This window comes from Ahaetulla prasina, chromosome 6 (assembly GCF_028640845.1).
Source record: "Ahaetulla prasina isolate Xishuangbanna chromosome 6, ASM2864084v1, whole genome shotgun sequence".
Classification (NCBI taxonomy): Eukaryota; Metazoa; Chordata; class Lepidosauria; order Squamata; family Colubridae; genus Ahaetulla; species Ahaetulla prasina.
The window spans coordinates 112,043,549-112,069,321 of NC_080544.1; the positions used below are offsets into that span (position 1 = coordinate 112,043,549).

General features: G+C 45.4%; 1 protein-coding gene across 1 annotated transcript; it reads right to left on the reverse strand.

The window, feature by feature from the left end:
• Positions 1–7,292: 7,292 nt before the first annotated feature.
• Positions 7,293–22,371, reverse strand: ZDHHC19 (zinc finger DHHC-type palmitoyltransferase 19). The gene is made up of 9 exons (XM_058189168.1): positions 22,268–22,371; positions 20,995–21,116; positions 18,544–18,671; positions 16,144–16,316; positions 14,376–14,481; positions 13,262–13,332; positions 12,517–12,751; positions 10,544–10,604; positions 7,293–7,423 (listed from the first exon to the last, which is right to left on the reverse strand). Exons 1-9 carry the CDS (start codon positions 22,369–22,371, stop codon positions 7,293–7,295), a joined length of 1,131 nt encoding a protein of 376 aa, XP_058045151.1.
• Between the last annotated feature and the right edge of the window lie 3,402 nt (positions 22,372–25,773).

Below are 25,773 nucleotides of genomic sequence, written 5' to 3' on the forward strand. Positions count from 1 at the left end.
GCTTACTCCTACAAGCTGCAGCATCGACCAGGAAAAGAAGTGGGGCATGCTGACGATTAAGCCGATGCCCATTACCTGGGGCGACCAAGACCCCACCCAGGGACACCCATCCTACTTATTGACTCTTGGACTCTGGCCCAGTCACATCTAAGGAAGTGGCTCGGCATCATACCGACATTGTGTTAAGGACTGTACTCGGTTGGGTACAGAGAGGGTGTCGCGCCCGGGCGAAAGGTTCAAAGAATTTGTTAAAGCGAGATGAGCTCTCGGCTCAAGGGGTGCCTGTTATGGGGTGATCGTGTAATAATTCCTGAAAGTTAAGGGAAAGGTATTGGACCTCCTCCACGAGGTCACCCAGGGATCGTAAGGATGAAGGGTTAGCTAGAAGCTATGTATGGTGGCCACTCATGGGCCGAGATTGCTGAGTGGGAAATGCCAGGCTTGCCAAGTCAGACCTCTACCCCAGCCCCAGTCAGAGAATGGGAAAAGCCCCAAGGGCCTGGTCAAGAATCCACATTGATTTTGCTGGCCCTTTCACGGCCAAACATTCCTAGTGGTTGTGGATGCATTTTCTAAATGGTTGGATCATACTCATGAAATCCACTACGGCGAGCAGTAATCGCAACCCTGCCACCTATTGCAACTCACGGGTTGCGGACACTCTGGTGTCCGACAATGCCCAATTCACGGCAGCCCAGTTTGAAGAATACCTGGCAGAGGAAGGCATCCGACATGCCCTCTCTGCCTTTCCACCCTGCGTCGAATGGCCTTGCAGGCGTTCCGTCCGGGCGCTAAGGAGGCATTGTCAGGCTCAAGCCAGGTGACTGGCAAACAAAATAGACTTTCCTAGCGTCAGCACAGAACCCCAAGCACACGGAAAAGCCCAGCGTGCTAATGGGACGAAACTCCGGTGCCCACTTGACCGTTTGAACCCCCATTACACCAGAGGGTTACAAGGGGAACTAGAAAAAGGAAATGAGCATAGGCGACGGTGTGGGCCGAAACTATGGGGCGGCCCTAGTTGGTTCACAGGACAAATAATAAAGTAACGGCCAAAATCATACGTGGTAGAGCTACCAGACAACGAGTGTGGGCCACATAGATCAGTTAAGAAGCGAATAACTGACCAAACCAAAAAACATATCATGATACAATTTGAATCCACAGCTGACAATGACCGGGGAGCGCAAGACTTAGCTGAGGTCCCAGAGTTCCAGCGGCGCCATCAGGTTCCCGAGGAAACAGCAGGAAAATTCAAAAAGTAATCCAAGGCGGATGGCCAAGAAAAAGTCGGCCAATAATCCGGGCCGTTGGCCCAGAGAAAGAGCTGGGAGGAAAACAGCCCTCCGACCAGCTCAAACACCACCAGAACTGAACCGCGCAGGTCAGAAAGAACTAGGAGGCGCCCAGGTTATTTGCGTGACTCATTGAAAAATAACATGTAAATAAATATGTAAATAGAGACAAAGTGTTTTCTGGGAGGGAGGAGTGTTATGTATTCAGTTGTACCTTTAAATATTTGAGCGGAAATCACGTTGCTGATTGGGAAACCTCCAGAACTGTATAAAAGGAGAGGTTTTCCCCAGCCTGTTGCTGGGTTCACCCTATATTAAAGAGCTGTTGTCACTACCCTGGTCTCCAGCCTCGTTACTTCCAGAACTTAACAGATAGATAGATAGATGATAGATAGATAGATGATGAATAGATAGATAATAGATAGATAGTTGATGGATATAAAGGTGATGATAGATAATGTAGATGAGATAGATAATGATAGATAGATAGATGAATAATAGATGAAGAAGATAGATAGATAAGATAGATAAATAATAGTTTATATTAGATGATATAGATAGATAGATGAAGATGAATATAGATAGATAGATGAAGAAGAGAATTAGGTATAGATAGATAGATGGTATTAATGATAGATAATAGATGGATAAGAAGAAGAATAGATAGATAGATAGATGAAAGGGAAAGAGAAAGATAATTGATAGATGGATGATAGATCACTAAAGGATGATAGAGATAGAACTACTGAAAAAATATTTTTCAGTCAATCCTGATGACATTCTGTATAAATTTGATATAGATAGATAAGATAGATAGATGAATAGATAGATAGATGATAGATAATTTGATTTTTATTAGATAATGGTAGCTTGGTAGATTACAGATAGATAGATGGATGGATATGGATAAATGGATGGATTAGGTAGGTATTAGATGATAGATGGATGGGTAGATGAGATAGATAGATGAATAGATGAAGAATAGATAGATAGATAGATAGATAGATAGATAGATAGATAGATAGATAGATGGTAGATAGATGATACAATGATAGAGGATATGGAAGGTAGATGATAGATAATAGATAGATGAGATAGATAGATGATAGATATAATAGATAGATAGATAGATAGATAGATAGATAGATAGATGATAATAGATAATATTATATTATAGATGATTAGATAGATAATATAATAGATGAATATAGATAGATAGATGAATAAAATAGTAGGTAAGTAATAGATAGATGGTATGGTAGATGATAATAATATGAATGAATAGATAGATAGATAGATAGATATGAATAATGAAGAGGAAAAGAAGATAATTGATAGATGGATGATAGATGCTAGAAGGATGATAGAGATGGAGAAGGCTAGCTGAGGAGAGGGAGAGATGGATATTGGAGTGTCAGTCAATCCTGATGACATGGGTGGCTGTATAAATTTGATATAGATAGATAGATAGGTAGGTAGGTAGGTAGGTAGGTAGGTAGATAGATGGTAGCTTGGTAGATGATACAGATAGATAGATGGATGGATGGATGGATGGATGGATGGATGGATGGTAGGTAGGTAGGTAGGTAGATGATAGATGGAGGTAGGTAGATGAGATAGATAGATAGATAGATAGATAGATAGATAGATAGATAGATAGATAGATAGATAGATAGATAGATAGATAGATAGATAGATGGATAGTAGGAAGGTAGATGATAGATAATAGATAGATGAGATAGATAGATGATAGATAGATAGATAGATAGATAGATAGATAGATAGATAGATAGATAGATAGTAGGTAGGTGGATGGTAGGTAGATGATATAGATAGATAGATAGATAGATAGATAGATAGATAGATAGATAGATAGATAGATAGATAGTAGGTAAGTAGATAGATAGATGGTAGGTAGGTAGATGATAGATAATAGATGAGATAGATAGATAGATAGATAGATAGATAGATAGATAGATAGATAGATAGATAGATAGATAGATGAAAGAGGGAGAAAGAGAGAAAGATAATTGATAGATGGATGATAGATGCTAGAAGGATGATAGAGATGGAGAAGGCTAGCTGAGGAGAGAGATAGATAGATATGGATGGTTGAATAGAGAGAGATAAGACAGACAGACAGACAGATACTGGTAGATATAAATCTGGGTCTGGCTCACGGCACGGTTGAGGAACTTGTTGCGGCCTGGGAATGGGCCGTGCGGGCCGTGGTCTGGGCCAGTGCAGGCTGAACCCTTTGGTTCGATAGGTAAGGTGGAGAAAGGGCTGGGGAGCGCCGGAGAGGCGTATATAATTTACTTGGACTTCAGTAAAGCATTTGATAAAGTAGACCATAACCTACTATTAGATAAAGTAGAAAAATGTGGGTTAGACAGCACCACCACCAGATGGATTCGTAACTGGCTGACCAACCGCACTCAACGTGTAGTCCTCAACGGAACTACATCCACATGGGGGAGAAGTAGTACCCCAAGGCTCTGTTTTAGGCCCAGTACTCTTCAACATCTTCATCAATGACTTGGGTGAAGGATGGGGAACTCATCAAATTTGCAGATGACAAGCTGGCAGGAATAGCCAACACTCCAGAAGATAGGCTCAAGTTACAGAAAGATCTTGACAGACTTGAACATTGGGCGCTATCTAACAAAATGAAATTCAACAGTGAAAAAAGTAAGGTTCTACATTTAGGCAAAAAAAAAAAATGCACCGGTACCGTATATGTGGTACCTTGCTCAATAGTAGTACCTGTGAGAGGGATCTTGGAGTCCTAGTGGATAACCATTTAGATATGAGCCAGCAGTGTGCAGCAGCTGTTAAAAAAGCCAACACAGTTCTGGGCTGCATAAACAGAGGGAGAGAATCAAGATCACGTGAAGTGTTAGTGCCACTTTATTATGCCTTGGTAAGGCCACACTTGGAATATTGCATCCAGTTTTGGTGCATACGAAAAGATGTTGAGACTCTAGAAAGAGTGCAGAGAAGAGCAACAAAGATGATTAGGGGACTGGAGGCTAAAACATACGATGAAGGGTTGCAGGAACTGGTTATGTCTAGTTAGATGAAGAGAAGGACTAGGGGAGACATGATAGCTGTGTTCCAATATCTTAGGGGCTGCCACAAAGAAGAGGGAGTCAGGCTGTTCACCAAAGCACCTGAGGGTAGAACAAGAAGCAATGGGTGGAAACTGGTCAAGGAGAGAAGCAACTTAGAACTAAGGAGAAATTTCCTGACAGTTAGAACAATTAATAAGTGGAACGACTTGCCTTCAGAAGTTGTGAATGCTCCAACACTGGAAATTTTTAAGAAAATGTTGGATAACCATCTGACTGAGATGGTGTAGGGTTTCCTGCCTGGGCAGGGGGTTGGACTAGAAGGCCTCCAAGGTCCCTTCCAACTCTGATGTTATGTTATGTTAAGACGCCTAGAGAGTTCCTGGAGGTCTAGCCATTCAGAGGCTGATCGGACACTAGTGAAGTCCTATACTAGGACCTACCTAGTGGCACTGAGGGAAGCGAGGCGTTGCTACACCTCCTCCCTCATTGCGTCGGCAGATAATCACCAGCCGCCCTGTTTCGGGTGACTGTTCCCTCCTTCACCAGGGGAGCGGGATGACCCGCTACAGGGACGTGCTGAGGAGTTTAATGGTTATCTATACGATAAAATCGTTCAGCTTTGGGACGGTCTGGACCAAAACATGTGACTCAGGTGAGACGTCTGAGGGTGGTCTTGGTGACATTGTTTGGGATGAGTTTGACCCTGTGGCTGAGGACATGGACAGGTTGTTGGGTAGGTTGAATGCCACCACGTGTTTATGGACCTGTGCCTCCTGGCTGGTGCTGGCCACCAGGAGGTGACACGATGCTGGCTCAGCGTTAACTTCCTTGTTGGAGGAGTCTTTCTGGCCGCCTTGAAAGAGGCGGTGGTGAGGCCCCTCCTCAAGAAGCCTTCCTGGACCCGCTGTTTTAGGTAATTATCATCTGTCTCCAACCTTGGCGCTAAGGTTGTAGAGAGTATGGTGGCATATCAGTTTCTGCACCTGGATGAAACTGTCTATCTAGACCTGCCAGTCCGTTTCCGCCCGTTACAGCACTGAGACGGCTTTGGTCGCATTGGTGGATGATCTCTGAGGCCAGGGATAGGGGTTGTTCCTCTGCCCTGGTCCTATTAGACCTCTCAGCGGCTTTCGATACCATCGACCATGGTATCCTGCTGCGCCGTTGAGGATTGGGAGTGGGAGGCACCGCTATCGGTGGTTCTCCTCCTATCTCTCCGACCGGTCGCAGACCGTGTTGACGGGGGGCAGAGGTCGGCCCGGGCGCCTCACTTGTGGGTTGCCGTGGGTCGATTCTCTCGCCTTCTGTTCAACATCTATATGAAGCCGCTGGGTGAGATCATCAGTGGCTTCGTGTGAGGTACCAGCTGTACGCTGATGACACCAGTTGTTCTTTTTCACACCGGCCACCCCAACGAAGCTATCAAGTGCTGTCCCAGTGTTTGGAAGCCGACGGGTCTGGATGGGGAGAAACAGGCTCAAGCTCAATCCTCCAAGACAGAGTGGCTGTGGATGCCGGCATCCCGGTACAGTCAGCTGAGTCCACGGCTGACTGTTGGGGCGAATCATTGGCCCCGGCGGAGAGGGTGCGCAACTTGGGCGCCTCCTGGATGAACGGCTGTCTTTGAAGATCATTTGACGGCCGCCTCCAGGAGAGCTTACCAGGTTCGCCTGGTGCGCCAGTTGCGCCTTTCTAGACCGGGATGCCTATGCACGGTCACCACGCCTCGTGACGCCCTCGCCTGGATTACTGCAATGCTCTCACATGGGCTCTTGAAGGGCATCCGAGGCTGCAGTTAGTCAGAATGCGCTGGTGATAGAGGAGCCTCGTGGCTCCCGTGTGACACCTATCCTGCGCAGACTGCACTGGCTACCTGTGGTTCCGGTGCGCTTCTTTTGGTAACCACCTTTAAAGCGCCCATGGCATAGGGCCGGGTTACTTACGGGACCGCCTACTGCTACCGAATACCTCTCACCGACCTGCGCCTCACAGAGAGGGACTCCTCAGGGTGCCGTCAGCTAGGCAGTGTCGTCTGGCGACATCCAGGGGAAGGGCCTTCTCTGTGGGGGCTCCCACCCTCTGGAACGAACTCCCCCCAGGACTCCGTCAACTTCCGGACCTCCGAACCTTCCGTCACGCGAGCTTAAACACATTTATTCATCCGCAGGACTGGATTAGATTTTAAATTTATATTGGTTTTAATGGGTTTTATTATTTATACTGCTTTTTAATAATTCGCCTTTAGAATAAGTTTTTTAATTGTTATTTTAATTTGTATTTATATGTTTTTACTTGCCTGTGAACCGCCCTGAGTCCTTCGGGAGATAGGGCGGTATATAAATGTGATTAATAAATAAATAAATAAATAAATAAATAAATAAATAGATACATGATAGACTGATAATTTATAGATGATAGATTAAAGCATAGATAGATTGAGAGATGATTGGTGAGATATAGTTAGACAGTTGTTGTATTTATTATTTATTTATTAAATTTGGCTGCCACCCATCTCACTGCAATCCTGATAGATTGATAGACAGATGATACGTTAGACAGATGGATAGGTAGATAGGTAGATGATTAAGAGATGATAGATGATAGACAGAGAGATAATAAAGAGATAGACATAAATAGAGAGAGAGAGACAGAGTGATTGATTGATTGATATGTGGGGTAGATACAGCCATCTTCTCAAACCAAAGCTCAGCAGGCCTCTCTCCCTTTCAGCCAATCCTTTCTTTCAACAACTCACGCACACCTGTATGCAGACACACAGACACACAAACACACACACACAACGCCATTGAGCAGAGCAGACGAGGTGCAGGAAAAGCAGCCCTTTGCTTTATCTTCCCAATACAAAACTGCAGGGCGGGATCTGCCCGTCGGGTGCTGAGACGGGGTGGGTGGGTGGGTGTCCTCAGATGTCGGAGACGGAGAGCAGCATGGCGGTAGGGGAGGAGGGGGCCCGCCGGCTGCCGTGGATCTGGCCCTTCCAGTGGGGCTCCTGCACCCCATCCAGGCGATCTCCGGATTCCAGGATGTCGGGGACTGGCAGGGAAGAGAGAAACCGGGTTACCATTCATCGCAGGAAGGGCCGGGTGAAAACGGGGGTCCCTCCTGCTGAAACCACCCTCTGCCCTCGTGCCAAGGCTGGATGGGGGGCCATTTATTTATTTATTTATTTATTTATTTATTTATTTTGTCAAACACAACAATATATATAAGTATAAGCATGGAATAACCGTACAAATTGGATACAATCAAAGGAAACAATAGGACAGGAATGGTAGGCACCCTGGTGCTCTTATGCACGCCCCTTACAGACCTCTTAAGAATTGGGTGAGGTCAATAGTAGATATTTTTTTATTTATTTAATTTATTTATTTTGTCGCACGGTATATATAAGCATAAACATGAAATAACTATACAATATATAAGCCTATATATAAGGATGAGTATGTAATAACTATATTAATTGGATATAACGAAAGGAAACAATAGGACAGGGACGGTAGGCACATTTGTGCACTTATGCACGCCCCTTATAGTCCTCTTAGGAATGGGGTGAGGTCAATAGTAGACAGTTTTTGGTTGAAGATTTTGGGATTTTGAGTAGAGACTATGGAGTCAGGTAATGAGTTCCAAGCATTAACAACTCTGTTACAGAAGTCATATTTTCTGCAATCAAGTTTGAAGCGGTTGACATTTAGCTTGAATCTATTTTTTGCTCTTGTAATATTGCGATTGAAGCTGAAGTAGTCATTTATAGGAAGGATATTGCAATAGATGATTTTGTGTGTTAAACACAGGTCATGTCGAAGTCGACGGAGTTCTAAGTTTTCTAATCCCAGGATTTCAAGTCTGTTGGTATAAGGTATTTTGTTGTTTTCGGAGGAGTGAAGAACTCTTCTAGTAAAATATTTCTGGACGCGTTCGATTGTATTAATGTCAGAGATGTGGTATGGGTTCCAGACAGATGAGCTGTATTCAAGAATAGGTCTGGCAAATGTTTTGTATGCTCTAGTTAGTAGTGTAGAGTTTTTGGAAAAGAAGCTGCGCAAAATTAGGTTGTTTTTTTTAATTCAAAACGTTTTACAAAAAAAAAAATCCCCCCCCTTTCCCCCCAACCCCCCTCCCTTCACTAATCCCTCCCCCCTCCTCCCTGACTTCCCGGATGAAGCACAAGGTATAGTTAAAAATAAAACAAACATATGCTAAGAAGATTTTCCCCCAAAACTATTATACCAATTTTCCCTCTCTAGCTCTGACTTCCTCCTAACATAACCAAAATCCTTCAAGAAAAATAAATAAATAAAAAAATTAACAATTAAGAGTAACAAAATATGTAAATCAATAAAACAAATTAATCCTAAAGTATTTAAAACCAACTAAAGCATAAAAATCCAATCCAATTCAAAGAATATCTCTCTTATAGCTTCTATAACCATATAATTTTTCCCCCAGGTCTTTCTTACATAAACTCTTTCAAAAATAGTCTATTCAAAATACAATACAACACATTATAAAATTTCAATACCAAGAATTACAGTGGCTATTCAAATTTAGTCCTTCCTCGTCAAAATCCAGTATAAATCCAAATACCTAGTCTTTTATGATAGATATAAAACATATAATCAACCCATTTCTTCCAGATCTTCCTCACATATTGTCTTTCAGGGACAATAATATTTTTGTCTGTTAATAATTCAAAGGATAATACTTTTGTCTCTTGCCATTTTTTTTTGATGCATTAGTCTCTGTCTTTCCTTCATTACTCCTTTTGAAAAGTCAGTCACAATATTGCCTAATAGTTCCTTATGTTCAAAAATCCACAAATTATTACCATATATTCCATCAATCCAAAGAGAGAATTCTTGAAAAGCATTAAGCCTGTAAATTTGTTCAGTTCGGGAGACAGCCTCTTGTAACACAAATTCTGACATTTCATCCAAACTATTTAAAGGAAACTTCTTTACATCAACTTGTTTATTCACGATCATATCTTCATATTTATCCATTTTTGTTTGTATCTCCTCCATTGCATTTAAGTCCTGATCACACTGGTTAATTTCCTCCAAGCCTTGATCCAAAAACTCCCCATTTTTTTTCAGTTCGTATTTTTGAATAATTAAATACATTCTTTCTGTGTAATCCTGTATAAAGTCACAAATCCATTCTTCTGAAAGAACCTTCATGGCAAAATTCTTGCTGAAAATCCCCTTATGAAATACTTAAACAACATAATATAATCCAACAATCCAGAATCCAACACAATAAGATGAAGTCTCCATTCAGTTTCGATTTCGCAGCAAGGCTATCGGTCATTTGCAGTTAGTCTCAAACGCCATTTTAAGAGAAGGAAAAAATTTTTTCTCTCTTTAAAAAAAGGAGGAAGTCAGGAAATCAACAATACTTGCAAACCAGTAATTGTTCACTCATGCTTCTTCCGCCTGCTTATAGAAATCCACAAAAAGAAATCAATTGTTAGCAGAACTTGGACACCTTCCTCTTTTCCTGCTGTTGCAGGAGACGCGCTGGATACTGGAGATAGGAGGAATTCAATGGGATTCGACCTTTCGGGACTTTGCATAACAAAAACAAAGCCCCTAGGGGAATCTACCACTCTCCCCCCTGCTCTTTCCCCTGCTCTCTCAACCAGAGAGGGAAAATTAAGTCGGGAACAGCTGTTCGTAGCTATTTACACCGGCTTTTACAATATCCAGTGCGGAGTGCCATAAATTAGCACCCAGCGAGAAAGGTGGTGCCAAGCGGAAGTCCAAAATTAGGTTTACAACTCTTAGAGCCTTTTTTGCTATGTAGTTGCAGTGGGCTTTGGCATTAAGGTCATTTGATATGAGAACTCCAAGATCTTTGACAGGGTGGGGGTCGTCAGTTAGGTAATGTCCATCAAGTTTGTACTTGATGTTAGGGTTCTTTTTTCTAATATGTAAGACTGAGCATTTGCTGGTTGAGATTTGGAGTTGCCAAGTTTTAGACCAATCGGAAACTAAGTCGAGGTCTTCTTGAAGGGTAGAAGTATTATTAGTGGTATTAAATAGTTTGACATCGTCAGCGAAGAGAACACAATAACTTGAGATGAGGTCACAGAGATCATTTATGTATAGTATGAAGAGCGTTGGACCAAGAACGCTACCTTGGGGAACTTACTTGTGATCGCCACACTTCTGTCATTCGGGTTCAGCTGCCACAGATTTTCTTTCTGGCTCACCTGCCAGGGAGAAAAACGAAAAAAAAACACACACACCAACAACTCAGAAATGTCCCGCAGATCCCTTCAGATCCCTTCAAAACCTCCAGTTTAGGAGAAGTCTACCTGCATCTTCTTTTCCTCTCCAGAAATGCACCAGTCTTAACCTCAATATTTGATTTGAATCCTATCTTCCGATAACCAAATAGAAATTGAGGCCCAAGGATTTCATTCTGGCTTTTTTTGGGGGGGGGGTGGTACATTTGGTTATTTGATTCACAGGCTGTCCTTGAATTACAACAGTCCATTTAATGACCGTTCGAAGTTACGACAGCAAGGAAAAATGGGACTTATGACCGTTTTTCACACTTATGACCATTCCATCCCCCTAGTCATGTGATCAAAACTCAGACGCTTGGCGACTGACTCATATTTATGACGGTTGCAGTGTCCCGGGGTCACGTGATCCCCTTTTGCGACCTCCTGACAAGCGCAGTCCATGGATTTCAGATTCGCTTAACGACCGAATCTGCTAACTTAACAATTGCAGTGATTCCCTTAGCAACTGTGGCCAGAAAGGTCATAAAACGGGGCATAGCTCACAACTTGTCTCGCTTAGCAACCAAAATTTCGGCCTCAATTGTCATCGTTAAGTCGAGGACTACTTGTATAAATAGGGGAAGAATTAGCATTAGAAGGAATCAATTGATTTGGAAAAAATGAAAGCAAAAAGAGGGAAAAGGAGGGCACACACACACAAATACACAGACCTACACACACACACACACAATCTACATGCACGCACACACAAACACACACCTACACGGTACATGCCAGTAGTGAAATCCATTTTTTTAAAATTTAATTTAATTTTTTATTTATTTGCATTTATATCCCGCCCTTCTCCGAAGACTCAGGGCGGCTTACATTATGTCAGGCAATAGTCTCATCCATTTATATATTATATACAAAGTCAACTTATTGCCCCCCAACAATCTGGGTCCTCATTTTACCTACCTTATAAAGGATGGAAGGCTGAGTAAACCTTGGGCCTGGTGGGACTTGAACTTGCAGTAACTGCAAGCAGTTGCTGTTAATAACAGGCTGCATTAGCCTGTTGAGTCACCAGAGGCCCTTTTTTACTACCGGTTCTGTAGGCGTGGCTTGGTGGGTGTGGCAGGGGAAGGATCCTGCAAAATCCCCATTCCCTCCCCACCCCTGGGAGAAGGATATTGCAAAATCCCCATTCCCCACGCTTGTGCTCTTATGCACGCCCCTTACAGATCTCTGAGGAATGGAGTGAGGTCACTAGTAGATAGTTTTTGGTTAAAGTTTTGGGGATTTGGGGAAGAGACCACAGAGTCTGGTAGTGCATTCCAGGCATTAACAACTGTTACTGAAGTCATATTTTCTGCAATCAAGATTGGAGCGGTTCACATTAAGCTTAAATCTATTGTGTGCTCGTGTATTGTTGCGACTGAAGCTGAAGTAGTCTTCGACAGGAAGGACATTGTGACAGATGATTCTATGAGTTAAACTCAGGTCATGTCAAAGGCGGCGGAGTTCTAAATTTTCTAAACCCAGGATTTCAAGTCTGGTGGCATAAGGTATTTTGTTGTATTCAGAGGAGTGGAGAACATGTACACACAAATATACCCACAGGTCCACTGACCGCCTTGGTTGCCTTTTCCTGCCCAGATGCAACACAAACACCCACACACACATGCACACACACACACGTGCATGCACAGAGACACACAGCCCACTCATCCCCTTGCTGGCTTTTCCTACTCAGTGCAACACACACGCGCACAGAGACACACATGGATACGTATGCACACGTACGCACACAGCCTACTTACCTCCTCTGTGTCTTTCCCTGCTTGGACGCAGCACCCACCTATGCGTGTGTGCGGACACATAACCCACTCACCTCCTTAGTGGATTTCCCTGGCCAGGTGTCCACACAGGGGCGCAGGAGTCTGCCCACGGCTGCGAGCAACTGTCCCCACGCCTTCAACACCTTCGGCTCCTGGCGATGGTCCGGCAGATGGGCAGGTGGTCCAGAGTCAGGGGTGGCGGTGCTGGCAATCCAGAGGGTGGAGAAGGGCTTGGCTCCCTTCGAGCTGGTCCTTGTGGCCACCGGCCACACCAAGCTCCTTTGCGGCCTGCGGGAAGCAACATGTGGCTGGTGCAGCGAAAGGGATGGGAAAGGGCAACCCGCAAAAGGGATAAGAGGAGAGCAGAATCTGAATAGAGCTTGGAAGTATCGGAGAGAGGCAGGAAAATAATAAACGGAGTCAAAGCCTTCACATGTTATGAATCACTCAAAGTTTCGTGTTTTGGATTGTTACTCTGCTAAATCCTCCTCTCCTAAATCCTTTTTACTAAATCCTGTTACTCTCCTAAATCCTCCTCTCCTAAATCCTGTTCCTAAATCCTGTTACTCTCCTAAATCCTGTTACTAAATCCTGTCACTAAATCCTGTTACTCTCCTAAATCCTCCTCTCCTAAATCCTTTTTACTAAATCCTGTTACTCTCCTAAATCCTCCTCCCCTAAATCCTGTTATTAAATCCTGTTACTCTCCTAAATCCTCCTCTCCTAAAACCTGTTAATAAATCCCGTTACTCTCCTAAATCATCTAAATCCTCCTACCTGACTCCTCCTGTTACTTACTTGGCATTGCGCAGCTTGCACAGTGCAAAGAAATGGCTCCTCCAGGCTGAAAGATGGCTAGCAAAGGGATCCTACAGAAAAAAGCAAAGGATGGGGCAAGCAGTCACTTATTTTATTTTGGAAGATGCACTAATCTCTGGATGTCAAAGCCCCAGGCGGCGCGAGTCACCGCTGAGCATTGGCTGCGACTAGAAGAACAGGCAGTGTGAGAACAGCTGGAGTCACATCTTATGAGATGGGCAGCTAGATAGAGATACCCTGTTTCCCCCCCCCCAAATAAGACCTCCCCTGATAATAAGCCCAATCGGGCTTTTGAGCGCATGGCAACAAGGCCAAGCACTTATTTCAGGGTTCAAAAATATATATATAAGACAGGGTCTTATGTTCAGAGAAACACGGTAACAGTAGATAGGTAGCTAAGTAGGTAGGTAGGTAGGTAGAGATAGATAGATAGAGATATATAGGTCTTTGGTTATTCGGGTTTTCTCCCGCGTAAAATTGGAAGTGTCTTGGCGACGTTTCGACGAAGTCTCCTTCGTCATCTTCAGGCTTCAGCTTCGTGCTTCTGGGAGCAAAGCTGAAGCCTGAAGATGACGAATGAGACTTCGTCGAAACGTCGCCAAGACACTTCCAATTTTACGCGGGAGAAAACCCGAATAACCAAAGACCTACATACAAACACCCGCGAAAACCTCAGAAAACAAATAAAGATATATATATACATATACATATATATATATGATAAAGATATATAAAACGATAGATAGAGATAGATGGATAGAGATGGATAGAGAGATAGAGAGAAGATATTTAAATAGAGATAGATTAGATAGAGAGATGGAGATAGAGAGATAGAGAGAGATGAGAGAGAGATAGAAAAGAGGAATCCTTGTGTAGCCGCAAACAAAATCTACCCTCTCTTGAGTGCTGTTGGCCCTGATCCAACTCTTAAGAGGTCCAGATGGATTTTAGCAGTAAATCAGTTGAGTTGACCCTCCGTGCCTGGACTTGCACACCCAACAGAAAAGTCCCACCAGAGCTCTGGACCTCACCCCCCCCCATCCCGGCCATACGTCCCCCCTACCCCCACTTCAATCCTCCCCAAAAGCTTTACCTGGAACGTGCACGAATCCTGAGCTGCTACAACAGTGATAATTTGGTGGGACAGCAGGATGAGTAGCGGCACGAGGGAGGAGGCAGCAGGAATGGTCAGCAGAACCCTGGCCCAGAGGATCCCGTTAAGGTTGGTGTGGGAGAAGAGAGGATGCCGAGGGGGGGGATAGGCTCCCTGGAGTGCGGGGGTGTGTGATGCGGTCCCTGAGCTCAAACTTCGGGAAACATGGACCCAGATGGGAGCGCCAGAGGCCACCTTCAACCTGCATCTACCTGCAGAGAAGATGCTTCAAGCCTATTAAGAGTCACAGAGTTGGAAGGGACCTTGGAGATCTTCTAGTCCAACCCCTTGGCTCAGGCAGGAGACCCTGAAGTCCTATTCTATACCTGTGCATTTGGTTTTTCTCGCCTAAATGCAAGAAAAGACGCTTATCCCCCACCCCCCCCACTCTGGAAAGGGGCACCAATGTTTTGCACTCGCGTGTGAGTGAGCCTCAGAGGCGGCTCTGTCACCACCAGTTCGCCCAGCACCGGAAATGTGAGTGCTTGCAGTATCCTTCCCCTGGAAGAGGGAGGGAATGGGGATTTTACAATATCCTTCCCCTGGAGTGGGGTGGGAATGGGGATTTTGCAGTATCCTTCCCCTGGAGTAGGGAGGGAATGGGGATTTTACAGTATCCTTCCCCTGGAGTGGGAATGGGGATTTTACAGTATCCTTCCCCTGGAGTGGAATGGGGATTTTACAGTATCCTTCCCCTGGAGTGGGGAGGGAATGGGGATTTTACAGTATCCTTCCCCTGGAGTAGGGAGGGAATGGGGATTTTACAGTATCCTTCCCCTGGAGTGGGAATGGGGATTTTACAGTATCCTTCCCCTGGAGTGGGAATGGGGATTTTACAGTATCCTTCCCCTGGAGTGGGGAGGGAATGGGGATTTTACAGTATCCTTCCCCTGGAGTAGGGAGGGAATGGGAATTTTGCAGTATCCTTCCCCTGGAGTAGGGAGGGAATGGAGATTTTGCAGTATCCTTCCCCTGGAGTAGGGAGGGAATGGGGATTTTGCAGTATCCTTCCCCTGGAGGGGGCTGGGAATGGGGATTTTGCAGTATCCTTCCCCTGGAGTGGGAATGGGGATTTTGCAGTATCCTTCCTCTGCCACGCCCACCAAGCCATGCCATGCCCACCAAGCCACACCCACAGAACCGGTAGTAAAAAAATTGGAAACCCACCACTGATCCACGCATGCGTGCGATGTCAAACAACACGGGAATTCGCTCGTGCGCGCCGTCCACACATGTGTGCGGCGTCAAAACCTCAGCGATATAGGACTGGATTGCGGGTTGGGTGGGTCGGGTCCACCCACAGGTCACTAATACCGGTTCGCCCGAACCGGTTTGAACAAGCTCTGTTGAGCCTGCAGGAAGAAAGTCAGCAGCTTTGCAGGGCAGGGAACGTCCAAACGTCACGAGACAAACTGCCTTCGGTCTGGTGCGGGACAACAACACTACCCATCGTCCTCCTCAACCAACATGCTGGCTACCGAGGACAATTCACAATCAGAGTTGTTGTTGTTTTTTTAAAAAAAAAATCAAGATGATGCAATCAAAGCCTTGCCTTTTTTTTTTTACTCACATTATAGAATAATTTTTTTGTAGAGAGCTGGCCACCATCTTGACTTTTTTGACCTCGACCCCCCCCCTTGGCCAACGTTGGGGAGAAAAGAGGCTTAATAAAAAAAAAAAAGGAGGAAGGGTACGGGGCCAAGGATACGTGCAGATCTTCTCCACGCCGAAGGGCTGCTGGGAGTTGAGGGCCAGGTAAGTGAAACAGGCCAGGAGCACCACCAGGTCGTAGCTGGTCAGGAAGAAGATGAAGAACAGGAAGAAACGGAAGTTGTGGCAGCCGATGCAGTTGTTCACCCACAGGCAGTGATGGTCGAATTCCTGCGCCAGCGCCCAGAAAGAGATGGGGTGGGGGGGGGATGAGAAAATTGACATGGGGGGGTCCTTATAGGGAAAGGGAGCAGGGCTATAGGACCCTCTTCTCTCCTCGATTAACAGAATCACAGAGTTGGAAGAGACCTTGGAGGTCTTCTAGTCCAGGGGTCTCCAACCTTGGCAACTTGAAGACTTGCGGACTTCAACTCCCAGAATTCCCCAGCCAGCTTTGCTTACTCTTTTATAATCCGTTCCTCTGCAATCTCTCCACTTTGGCGGGTAAGAGAAAAAAAACCCAGATACATCGGGCTGAGGGATTCTGGGAGTTGAAGTCCGCATGTCTTCAAGTTGCCAAGGTTGGAGACCCCTGGTCTAGTCCAACTTTCACCCAACGTGCGAAGAGGCAGTTTGGCTTAGTGGTTAAGGCATCAGGCTGGAAAGTGAGAGACGGCGAGTTCTAGTTCCATGTTAGGCATGAAAGCCAGCTGGGTGGCTTTGGGCCAATCACCAGGAGATCGGGAGTTCCAGTCCCCCCCTTCTTAGGCATGAAAGCCAGCTGGGTGACTTTGAGCCAATCACCAGGAGACAGTGAGTTCTAGTTCCACCTTAGATATGAAAGCTGGCTGGGTGACGTTAGGCCAATTACTAGGAGACGGTGAGTTCTAGTTCCACCGTAGATATGAAAACCGACTGGGTGACTTTAGGCCAATCACTAGGAGACGGTGAGTTCTAGTTCCACCGTAGATATGAAAACCGGCTGGGTGACTTTAGGCCAATCACTAGGAGATGGTGAGTTCTAGTTCCATCTTAAATTCGGCCACCTTATAATATGCTTGTTTTAATTTCTTTTAATGTTTATAATGTGATTTTTTACATGGCTGTACACCACCCTGAGTCCTTCGGGAGAAGGGCGGTATAAAAATTGAATAAAATAAATAAATAAATAAATGAAAGCCAGCTGGGTGACTTTAGGCCAATCACCAGGAGACAGTGAGTTCTAGTTCCATCTTAAGCATGAAGGCCAACTGGGTGACTTTAGGCCAATCACCAGGAGACGGTGAATTTTAGTTCCACCTTAGATATGAAATCAGGCTGGGTGACTTTCACTAGGAGACGGTGAGTTCTAGTTCCACCGTAGATATGAAAACCGGCTGGGTGACTTTAGGCCAATCACTAGGAGACAGTGTGTTCTAGTTCCATCTTAAGCATGAGAACAGGCTGGGTGACTTTAGGCCAATCACTAGGAGACAGTGAGTTCTAGTTCCATCTTAAGCATGAAGGCCAGCTGGGTGACTACCTGTAGGAGATCACTGCAGATGGTTGATCTTAGCTAGCAGCTTCAGACTTGAGACCACCTGGAAATGCATTGGGAGTCCTTGGCTTACAACCATAACAGAGCCTGGCCATCATGGTTGTAGGTTGCGACAGTTGTAAAACGGGTCACCCACATTTCCGGCTTGATTTTCTAACCCTTTTTTAACAACAGTTGTTAAGCAAACGTTGCGGTCGTAAAGCAAACACCGCCGTCATTAAGTGAACCAACTGTTTTATTATGGGCTGGTTTTGCCAAAGTTCAGGTAGTCCTCAACTTACGACCACAACTGAGGCCACACTTTCCATTACCAAGCAAGAACTGGTCTTGCCTCACTTTATTTATTATTTATTTATTTATTTATTTATTTATTCAAATTTGTATACCGCCCTATCTCCCGAAGGACTCAGGGCGGTTCACAGGCACATAAAACATTTATATACAATTAAAATAACTATTAAAAAACTTATTCTAATGCCGAATATTAAAAATATAAATATAAATATTTATATTTTAAATATAAAATTTATGACTTTTCTTGCCTCAGTTGTTAAGTGAATCACTACAGTCGGTAAGGGAATCGCACGGTTGTTACGCACATCCGTCTTCCCCGTCGACTTTGCTCGTCGGAAGGTCGCAAAAGGGGGATCACATGACACACACCCCCCGGACACCGCGAACCGTCATAAACGCGAGACAAGCGTTCTGAATTTTGATCATGTGACCCTGGGGATGCTGCAGCGGACGTAAGTGTGGAAAAACGGTCATAAGTCACGTTTCCCCGTGCCGTTGCAACTCCGAACGGTCACTAAACGAACGGTCGTAAGTGGAGGATTACCGGCAATCACGGCCCGGCTCTGGGAGGAAACGTCAGAGGTGTTTGGAGAAATTGTGTGTTTGTGTCTCCCTGCCGGACTTTACCTCCACACAGATGTTGCACCAGCGACAATGGAAAGTGTGCGGCAAGCAGTACAGCTGGCAATAGTTGCACCAATGTTGCCGGGAGCTGCCCAGCGTGTTGGCCTGGTTCTCCAGCTCTTCTTCGATGCCTGGGAGGGAAGGAAAGGAGACCACAAGGTGTGAAACCTGCCTCTCCCTGTGTCTTTGTGTTCCGCAAGGAGTTCACACACTCACTCACGCACACAAAGACACGCACAAAAACAGCTTTAAAAAGCAAGAAGAAAACCCCACGGATGAGGCAGCTGCTGATACCTTTTGCATTTTTGCGTTTTAGAATAGAATAGAATAGAATAGAATAGAATTTTATTGGCCAAGTGTGATTGGACACACAAGGAATTTGTCTTGGTGCAGATGCTCTCAGTGTACATAAAAGAAAAGATACGTTCATCAAGGTACAACATTTACAACACAATTGATGATCAATATAGCAATATAAATCATAAGGATTGCCAGCAACAAGTTATAGTCATACAGTCATAAGTGGAAAGAGATTGGTGATGGGAACTATGAAACGATTAATAGTAGTGCAGATTCAGTAAATAGTCTGACAGTGTTGAGGGAGTTATTTGTTTAGCAGAGTGATGGCCTTCGGGGAAAACGGTTCTTGTGTCTAGTTGTTCTGGTGTGCAGGGCTCTATAGCGTCGTTTTGAGGGTAGGAGTTGAAACAGTTTATGTCCAGGATGCGAGGGATCTGCAAATATTTTCACGGCCCTCTTCTTGATTCGTGCAGCATACAGGTCCTCAATGGAAGGCAAGTTGGTAGCAATTATTTTTTCTGCAGTTTATATTACAAACTAATAATAATAATAAGAAGAATGTCTGTTTTTCCTCCCAGCGCCTAGCCAGCTGGGTGCAGGCAAGACTTTGCTGGGTTGCCTCTGGGCAGGGCTGGGTTCAAGTCCTGCCACAGCCTTGGAAGCATGGGAGGTAAGTTTGGGCCGATCTCGTTCTCTTCTCAGGCCAGCTCACCTGGTTCTCTTCTCAGCCCAGCCTACCTGACAGGGTTGTTGTGTAGGGACGATGTGAGGAGGGAGGGCGACTTGCACCACTTCTACGGGTAGCTCTCGAGTTACGAGAATTCGTTTAGCGACCGCTCAAAGTTACAACGCCACCGGAAAAAGGGACTTAGGACCGTTTTTCACGCTTACGACCCCTGCTGCATCCTTACAATCACATGATCAAAACTCAAGACACTTGGCCACTGTCTCGTATTTACGACGGTTGCAGCGTCCGGGGTGGGTGGGTGTCACCCGATCCCCTTTTGCGACCTTCTGACAAGCCAATGAGGAAGCCAGATTGACTTAACGACCTTGTTAAGCGAGAGCGATTCACTTAACCAGGGTGGCAAGGAAGGTCGCAAAATGGGACACAACCCATTTAACAACTGTCCCGCTTGGTCGGCCTCAATTGTGGTTGTAAGTCGAGGACTACCTGCTCAAGACATGGCAGTTACATCAGCGGCAGGATAATCTGGTCTCATCCAGATGGATGAATTTATGAAGGCTTTTTATCCGTCTCAGCCTCTGCGAGAAAAACGGAATAAATTTTGGGGGGCTAACAGTGGAAGAGACCAGGGGCTGCCCCAAAGAAGAGGGGGGAGTCCAAGGTCCCTTCCAACTCTATTCTATTGTAAGGTTGCCAAAGTGGGAAGTAGGCGCCCTACGGTTAGGGGATAATTTAATCGCTTTCTGCAACGAAAGCTGCGGGTTGGACTAGATGACCTCTAAGGCACCCCTGTACCGTTCTGCGATTCTAAGGGTTATTTTGATCTCTTTCAGCAAGAGGGGTGGGATAATAGAAATATTCGTCCTGACATTCTATTCGGCCCTCCATGATTCCTAAAAATAATTTTTTGGGGTTTTTTTTTGTTTAGAAAATAGTTCTACACAGGTAGTCCTCGACTTGCAACCGGTTTGTTTCTTTAGTGACCATTCAAAGTTACAACGCCACTGAAAAAAAGGGACTTACGACCGTTTCTCACACTTACGACCATTGCAGCATCCCCCCACCCACCCATGGCCATGAGATCAAAATCCAGAGGCTTGGCAACTGACTCATACTTACGACGGTTTGCCGTGCCTCTGGGTCAGGTGATCCCCTCTTGCGACCTTCTGGTGAGCAAAGTCAGTGGGGGAAGCCAGATTCACTTAACAACCGTGCTACTATCTTAACATCTGCAGTGATTCACTTTAACAACTCGTGGCAAGAAAGGACGCAAAATGGGGCCAAAACTCGCTTAACGTACTTTCTTGCTTAGCAGAGGAAACTTTGGGCTCCGGTTGGTATCAATTTCCTGCCCTGAGCAGGGGGTTGGACTAGAAGACCTCCGAGGCCCCTTCAGACTCTGTTATTCCAGGGTCGTAAGTTGAGGACTACCGGCATTGAACAAAGACGGAGAGCCTCCCGCTTACCTTTATGGAGGATTCCCGTGTCTGTGAAACTGGTGAGGAAGAAGTAAAGGATGGTTGGGATGAGGAGGTTGGCGCAAATGATGGGGAAGGCCCAGGAGACGTTCAGGCCCAGCCAGGTGCCCCTGAGGACAGCAAAGGACAGACATGGGGGGGGGGCGTTTCTCTCACACGCCGGACTCCCCCCGACTTCTCTTTTGCACAGGCTCCCCCGCCTGATAATCTGAAGTCCACCGGAAGAAGTTGACCCCAATTCCCAGAATTCCCAGAAGGTGGACCTCAACTCCCAGAAATCCCAGAAGGTGGACCTCAACTCCCAGAATTCCCAGAAGGTGGACCTCAACTCCCAGAATACCCAGAAGGTGGACCTCAACTCCCAGAATACCCAGAAGGTGGACCTCAACTCCCAGAATTCCCAGAAGGTGGACCTCAACTCCCAGAATTCCCAGAAGGTGGACCTCAACTCCCAGAATACCCAGAAGGTGGACCTCAACTCTCAGAATTCCCAGAAGGTGGACTTCAATTCCCAGAATTTCTAGAAGATGGACTTCAACTCCCAGAATACCCAGAAGGTGGACCTCAACTCTCAGAATTCCCAGAAGGTGGACTTCAATTCCCAGAATTCCCAGAAAGTGGACCCCAATTCCCAGAATTCTCAGAAGGTGGACTTCAATTCCCAGAATCCCCAGAAGGTGGACCCCAATTCCCAGAATTCCCAGAAGGTGGACTTCAATTCCCAGAATTCCCAGAAGGTGGACCTCAACTCCCAGAAATCCCAGAAGGTGGACCTCAACTCCCAGAATTCCCAGAAGGTGGACCTCAACTCCCAGAATACCCAGAAGGTGGACTTCAACTCCCAGAATTCGCAGTAGCCAGCCACACTTTCCTCAACCCAGGAAAGAAAGCCAAGGACCCCCAGTTGTCGTCGTCTTCTTCTTCTTCTTCTTCTTCTTCTTCTTCTTCTTCTTCTTCTTCTTCTTCTTCTTCTTCTTCTTCTTCTTCTTCTTCTTCTTCTTCTTCTTCTTCTTCTTCTTCTTCTTCTTCTTCTTCTCCTTCTTCCCCTCCTCCTCCTCCTTCTCCAGCTCCTCCTCCTCCTCCCGAACCCCCCTGCCTCCTAGCACTGATGATGTTACCTAGTTGGGTCATGAAACGTCTTCCAGGAAACGACCAATCTCAGAGACCACCCAGGACTCCACATTTCAACCCCGAGCAACCCCTTCATCCATCCATCCATCCCTCTTCGGAAGGAAAGATCGCGCGGCTCCTCCATACTCACGGGAAAGTGAAGAAGAGGCAGCTCAGCGCCACGAGGGTGCTGAAGTGGAAAGAGGCGAAGGAGCCCGAAATGAGGGGGTGGCACCCACCCCTGCCGGACGCCATGTCTGGAGGAAGAGAGTGAGACCCCTGAACGAGACCCCAACGGCACAACCCAAAGGGGAGGCCGTTGTCGTGGCGAGGCGGTGACAATGGCCGGAGGAGGGGAGGGGGAGGGGGGGTCCCTTCTGATATGGAATGTTACTGGGTGGCAGTTGGAGAAGCTGGTGGGGCTGCGGGGGTCATTTGTGTTGTAAATGTTGAACCTTGATGAAGGTATCTTTTCTTTTATCTACACTGAGAGCATCTGCACCAAAGACAAATTCCTTGTGTGTCCAATCACACTTGGCCAATAAAGAATTCTATTCTTTTATTCTCTTGGGGAGGGGGGCGCTTGAGGGGTGATGTCCCATCAATTTGTGGCCTGGAAACCCAGGCACCCCAAATCTGGCGTGGAGCTGATTAGAATTGCTCACCCCAAAATAGGAATCTCCACGTAATTCAGACCAAGCCAATATATATATATATAAATGTCTGAAGAATATATATATATATATATCTTTGTTTTCTGAGGTTTTCGTGGGTGTTTGTATGTATGTATGTGTATATATATATGTGTATAAGCCTGAAGATGACGAGTGAGACTTCGTCGAAACGTCGCCAAGACACTTCCAATTTTACGCGGGAGAAAACCCGAATAACCAAAGACCTACATATATATATATAGGTCTTTATATATATCCACTAGCAGTTAAAAAGGAAGAAACAGCTGCAATCACACATTGCTCCCAGAAGCACGAAGCTGAAGCCTGAAGATGACAAATGAGACTTCGTCGAAACGTCGCCAAGACACTTCCAATTTTACGCGGGAGAAAACCCGAACAATCAAAGACCTACATACAAACACCCGCGAAAACCTCAGAAAACAAATATGTATGTGTGTATGTATGTATATATATGTATACACACACACACACACACACACACATACATATTAAGGGGATTCTTCAGACATTTATTAGGAGAAACTTCCTGGCAGTGAAGACAATTAACCAGTGGAACGACTTGCCACAAGAAGTTGTGGGTGCTCTGGAAATTTTGAAGAAGAGATTGGACAACCATTTGTCGGGAATGGGATAAGGTTTCCTGCCTGAGTGGTGGGGGGGTTGGACTAGAACAGGGGTCTCCAACCTTGGTCCCTTTAAGACTTGTGGACTTCAACTCCCAGAGTCCCTCAGCCAGCTTTGCTGGCTGAGGGACTCTGGGAGTTGAAGTCCACAAGTCTTAAAGGGACCAAGGTTGGAGACCCCTGGACTAGAAGACCTCCAAGGTCCCTTTCAACTCCATTATTCTGTTAATCAGAGGAACAGCTTGCCACTAGAAGTTGTGGGTGCTCCAACACTGGAAGTTTTGAAGAAGAGATTGGGATAATCTGATTTGTCTGAAATGATGTCGGGTTTCCTGCTTGAGCAGGGGGTTGGACTAGAAGACCTCCGAGGTCCCTTCCAACTCTGTTATTCTATTCTATTGAGATGCATTCTTTTGATAAAATACAGATATCGCTCGACTTACGGCCGTTTTTTTAGTGATCGTTGAAAGATACAACGGCACTGAAGAAAGGGACTTACTGCCGTTTTTCAGACTTACGACCGTTGAAGCATCCCCATGGCCACATGATCGAAAGTCAAACCGTTGGCCACTGACTCGTATTTATGACGGTGGCAGAGTCCCGAGGTCACATGATCCCCTTTTGCAGCTTTCTGACAACTGAAGTTGTCACTTAACAACCGCATTCACTTAACAACCATGTTACTAATTGAACAACTGCGGTGATTCGCTTAACAGCAATGTCAAGCAAGGTCATAACACGGAGCAAACCTCACGTAATTGTCTCACTTAGCGACAGAAGTTTGGGGCACAATTTTGGTCATAAATTGAGGACTATCAGCGAGATTTTTTTTTTTTTTAAAAATGATATTTTACAGTAATATTTTGTCCTGATCACAAAAATATATTTATTAGGAAACCTGTAACCATGAAATATAGATTTCCCCCTCTATATTTCTTTTCTGTTTTGTTTTGTTTTGCATTGGTTTTTATTTTTACTTTTTTTGAATTTGGGTTTCTACTGTTTTTTTTTCTCTTTGAGATTAAAGATTGTGCTGTTAATTGTGCGAGGCCTTGTCAGTGTCTTGTCTTTTTTATTTTCTTGCAATCGGTAAATCCCATTTGAAAAATACAGGTTGTCCTCTACTTACAACGGGTCATTTAGTGACCGCTTGAAGTGACAACGGCGTTAAAAAAAATGACTTAGGACCCTTTTTCACACTTGCGACGATAGCAACATCCCCTTGATCGTGTGACCAAAATTCAGCAGCTTGGGAACTGTATTTAGGACGGTCGCAGAGTCCCGGGGGGGGTCACATGTTCCCCATTTTGTGACCTTTTGACGAGCCAAGTCAACGGGAAAGCCAAATTCGTTTAACAACCATATTACTAGCTTAACATTTGGAGTGATTCACTTAACAACGGTGGCAAGAAAGGCCGTTAAAAAGGAGGCAAAACTCACTCAACAGATGTCTCATTAAGCAGAGGAAAATTTGGGCTCAATTGCGGTCGTAAGTCGAGGACTACCTGTTGAAGCTCCAAACGGCCACTAAATGAATGGTTATAAGTTGAGGACTACCTATGCAAGGCTCCTCATATTGTGACCTCCGCCGTGGTTGTGTCATGCACACTTACATCACAGCAGCAGCTGTAGTGCAGAAGGCGGCTGGGAGGAGCGCACAACGGAGGCTGAAATTATCACTCGTATTTACGACGGTCGTAGCGTCCCGAGGTTACGCGATTCCCTTTTGCAACCTTCTGACAAAGCAAAGTCGACAGGGCAGCCAGTTGCTAATTTAACAACTGATACAGATACAGATTAAGAGAGTTGGAAAGGACTTCTGAAGGCAACTTCTATTCCACTGAATATAGAATAACAGAATTGGAAGGGACCCTGTAGGTCATCTAGTCCAACCCCCCACCCAAGCAGGAGACCCCTACACCATTTCTGACCGATGGCAGTCCGGTCTCTTCCTGAAAGCCTCCAGTGATGAAACTCCCACAACTTCTAAAGGCAATTTCTGTTCCACTGAATATAGAATAACAGAGTTGGAAGGGACCTCGGAGGTCATCTAGTCCAACCCCCCCACCCCCGCCCAAGCTGGAGACCTTACACCATTTCTGACAGCCCGGTCTCTTCTTGAAAGCTTCCGGTGACCTGTGGCGATTCACTTAACAACCGCGCCAAGCAAAACGAGGCGAAGTTCGCTGAACCCGTCTCAGCGAGAGAAAATTTGCCGACGTTAAGTCGAGGACTGCCTGTCCAAAATCTAGCCGGGCCCTGCCTGCACGAAACTGGATGTTTTCTCGGTTCATTATTATTATTTATTTATTTTTGGGGGGCACGTTTTGCCAGTTCCT

Excerpts from the sequence above, each read along its gene's own strand:
- ZDHHC19 (XM_058189168.1), bottom strand. The coding sequence starts at position 22,371 with ATGGCGTCCGGCAGGGGTGGGTGCCACCCCCTCATTTCGGGCTCCTTC. Across the intron at positions 14,482-16,143 it reads GGCGTGGAGAAGATCTGCAC|GGTTCTGCTGACCATTCCTG; the intron begins GTATCCTTGGCC and ends CCTCTGGGCCAG. Across the intron at positions 7,424-10,543 it reads CAGAAGTGTGGCGATCACAA|TCCCCGACATCCTGGAATCC; the intron begins GTAAGTTCCCCA and ends CTTCCCTGCCAG.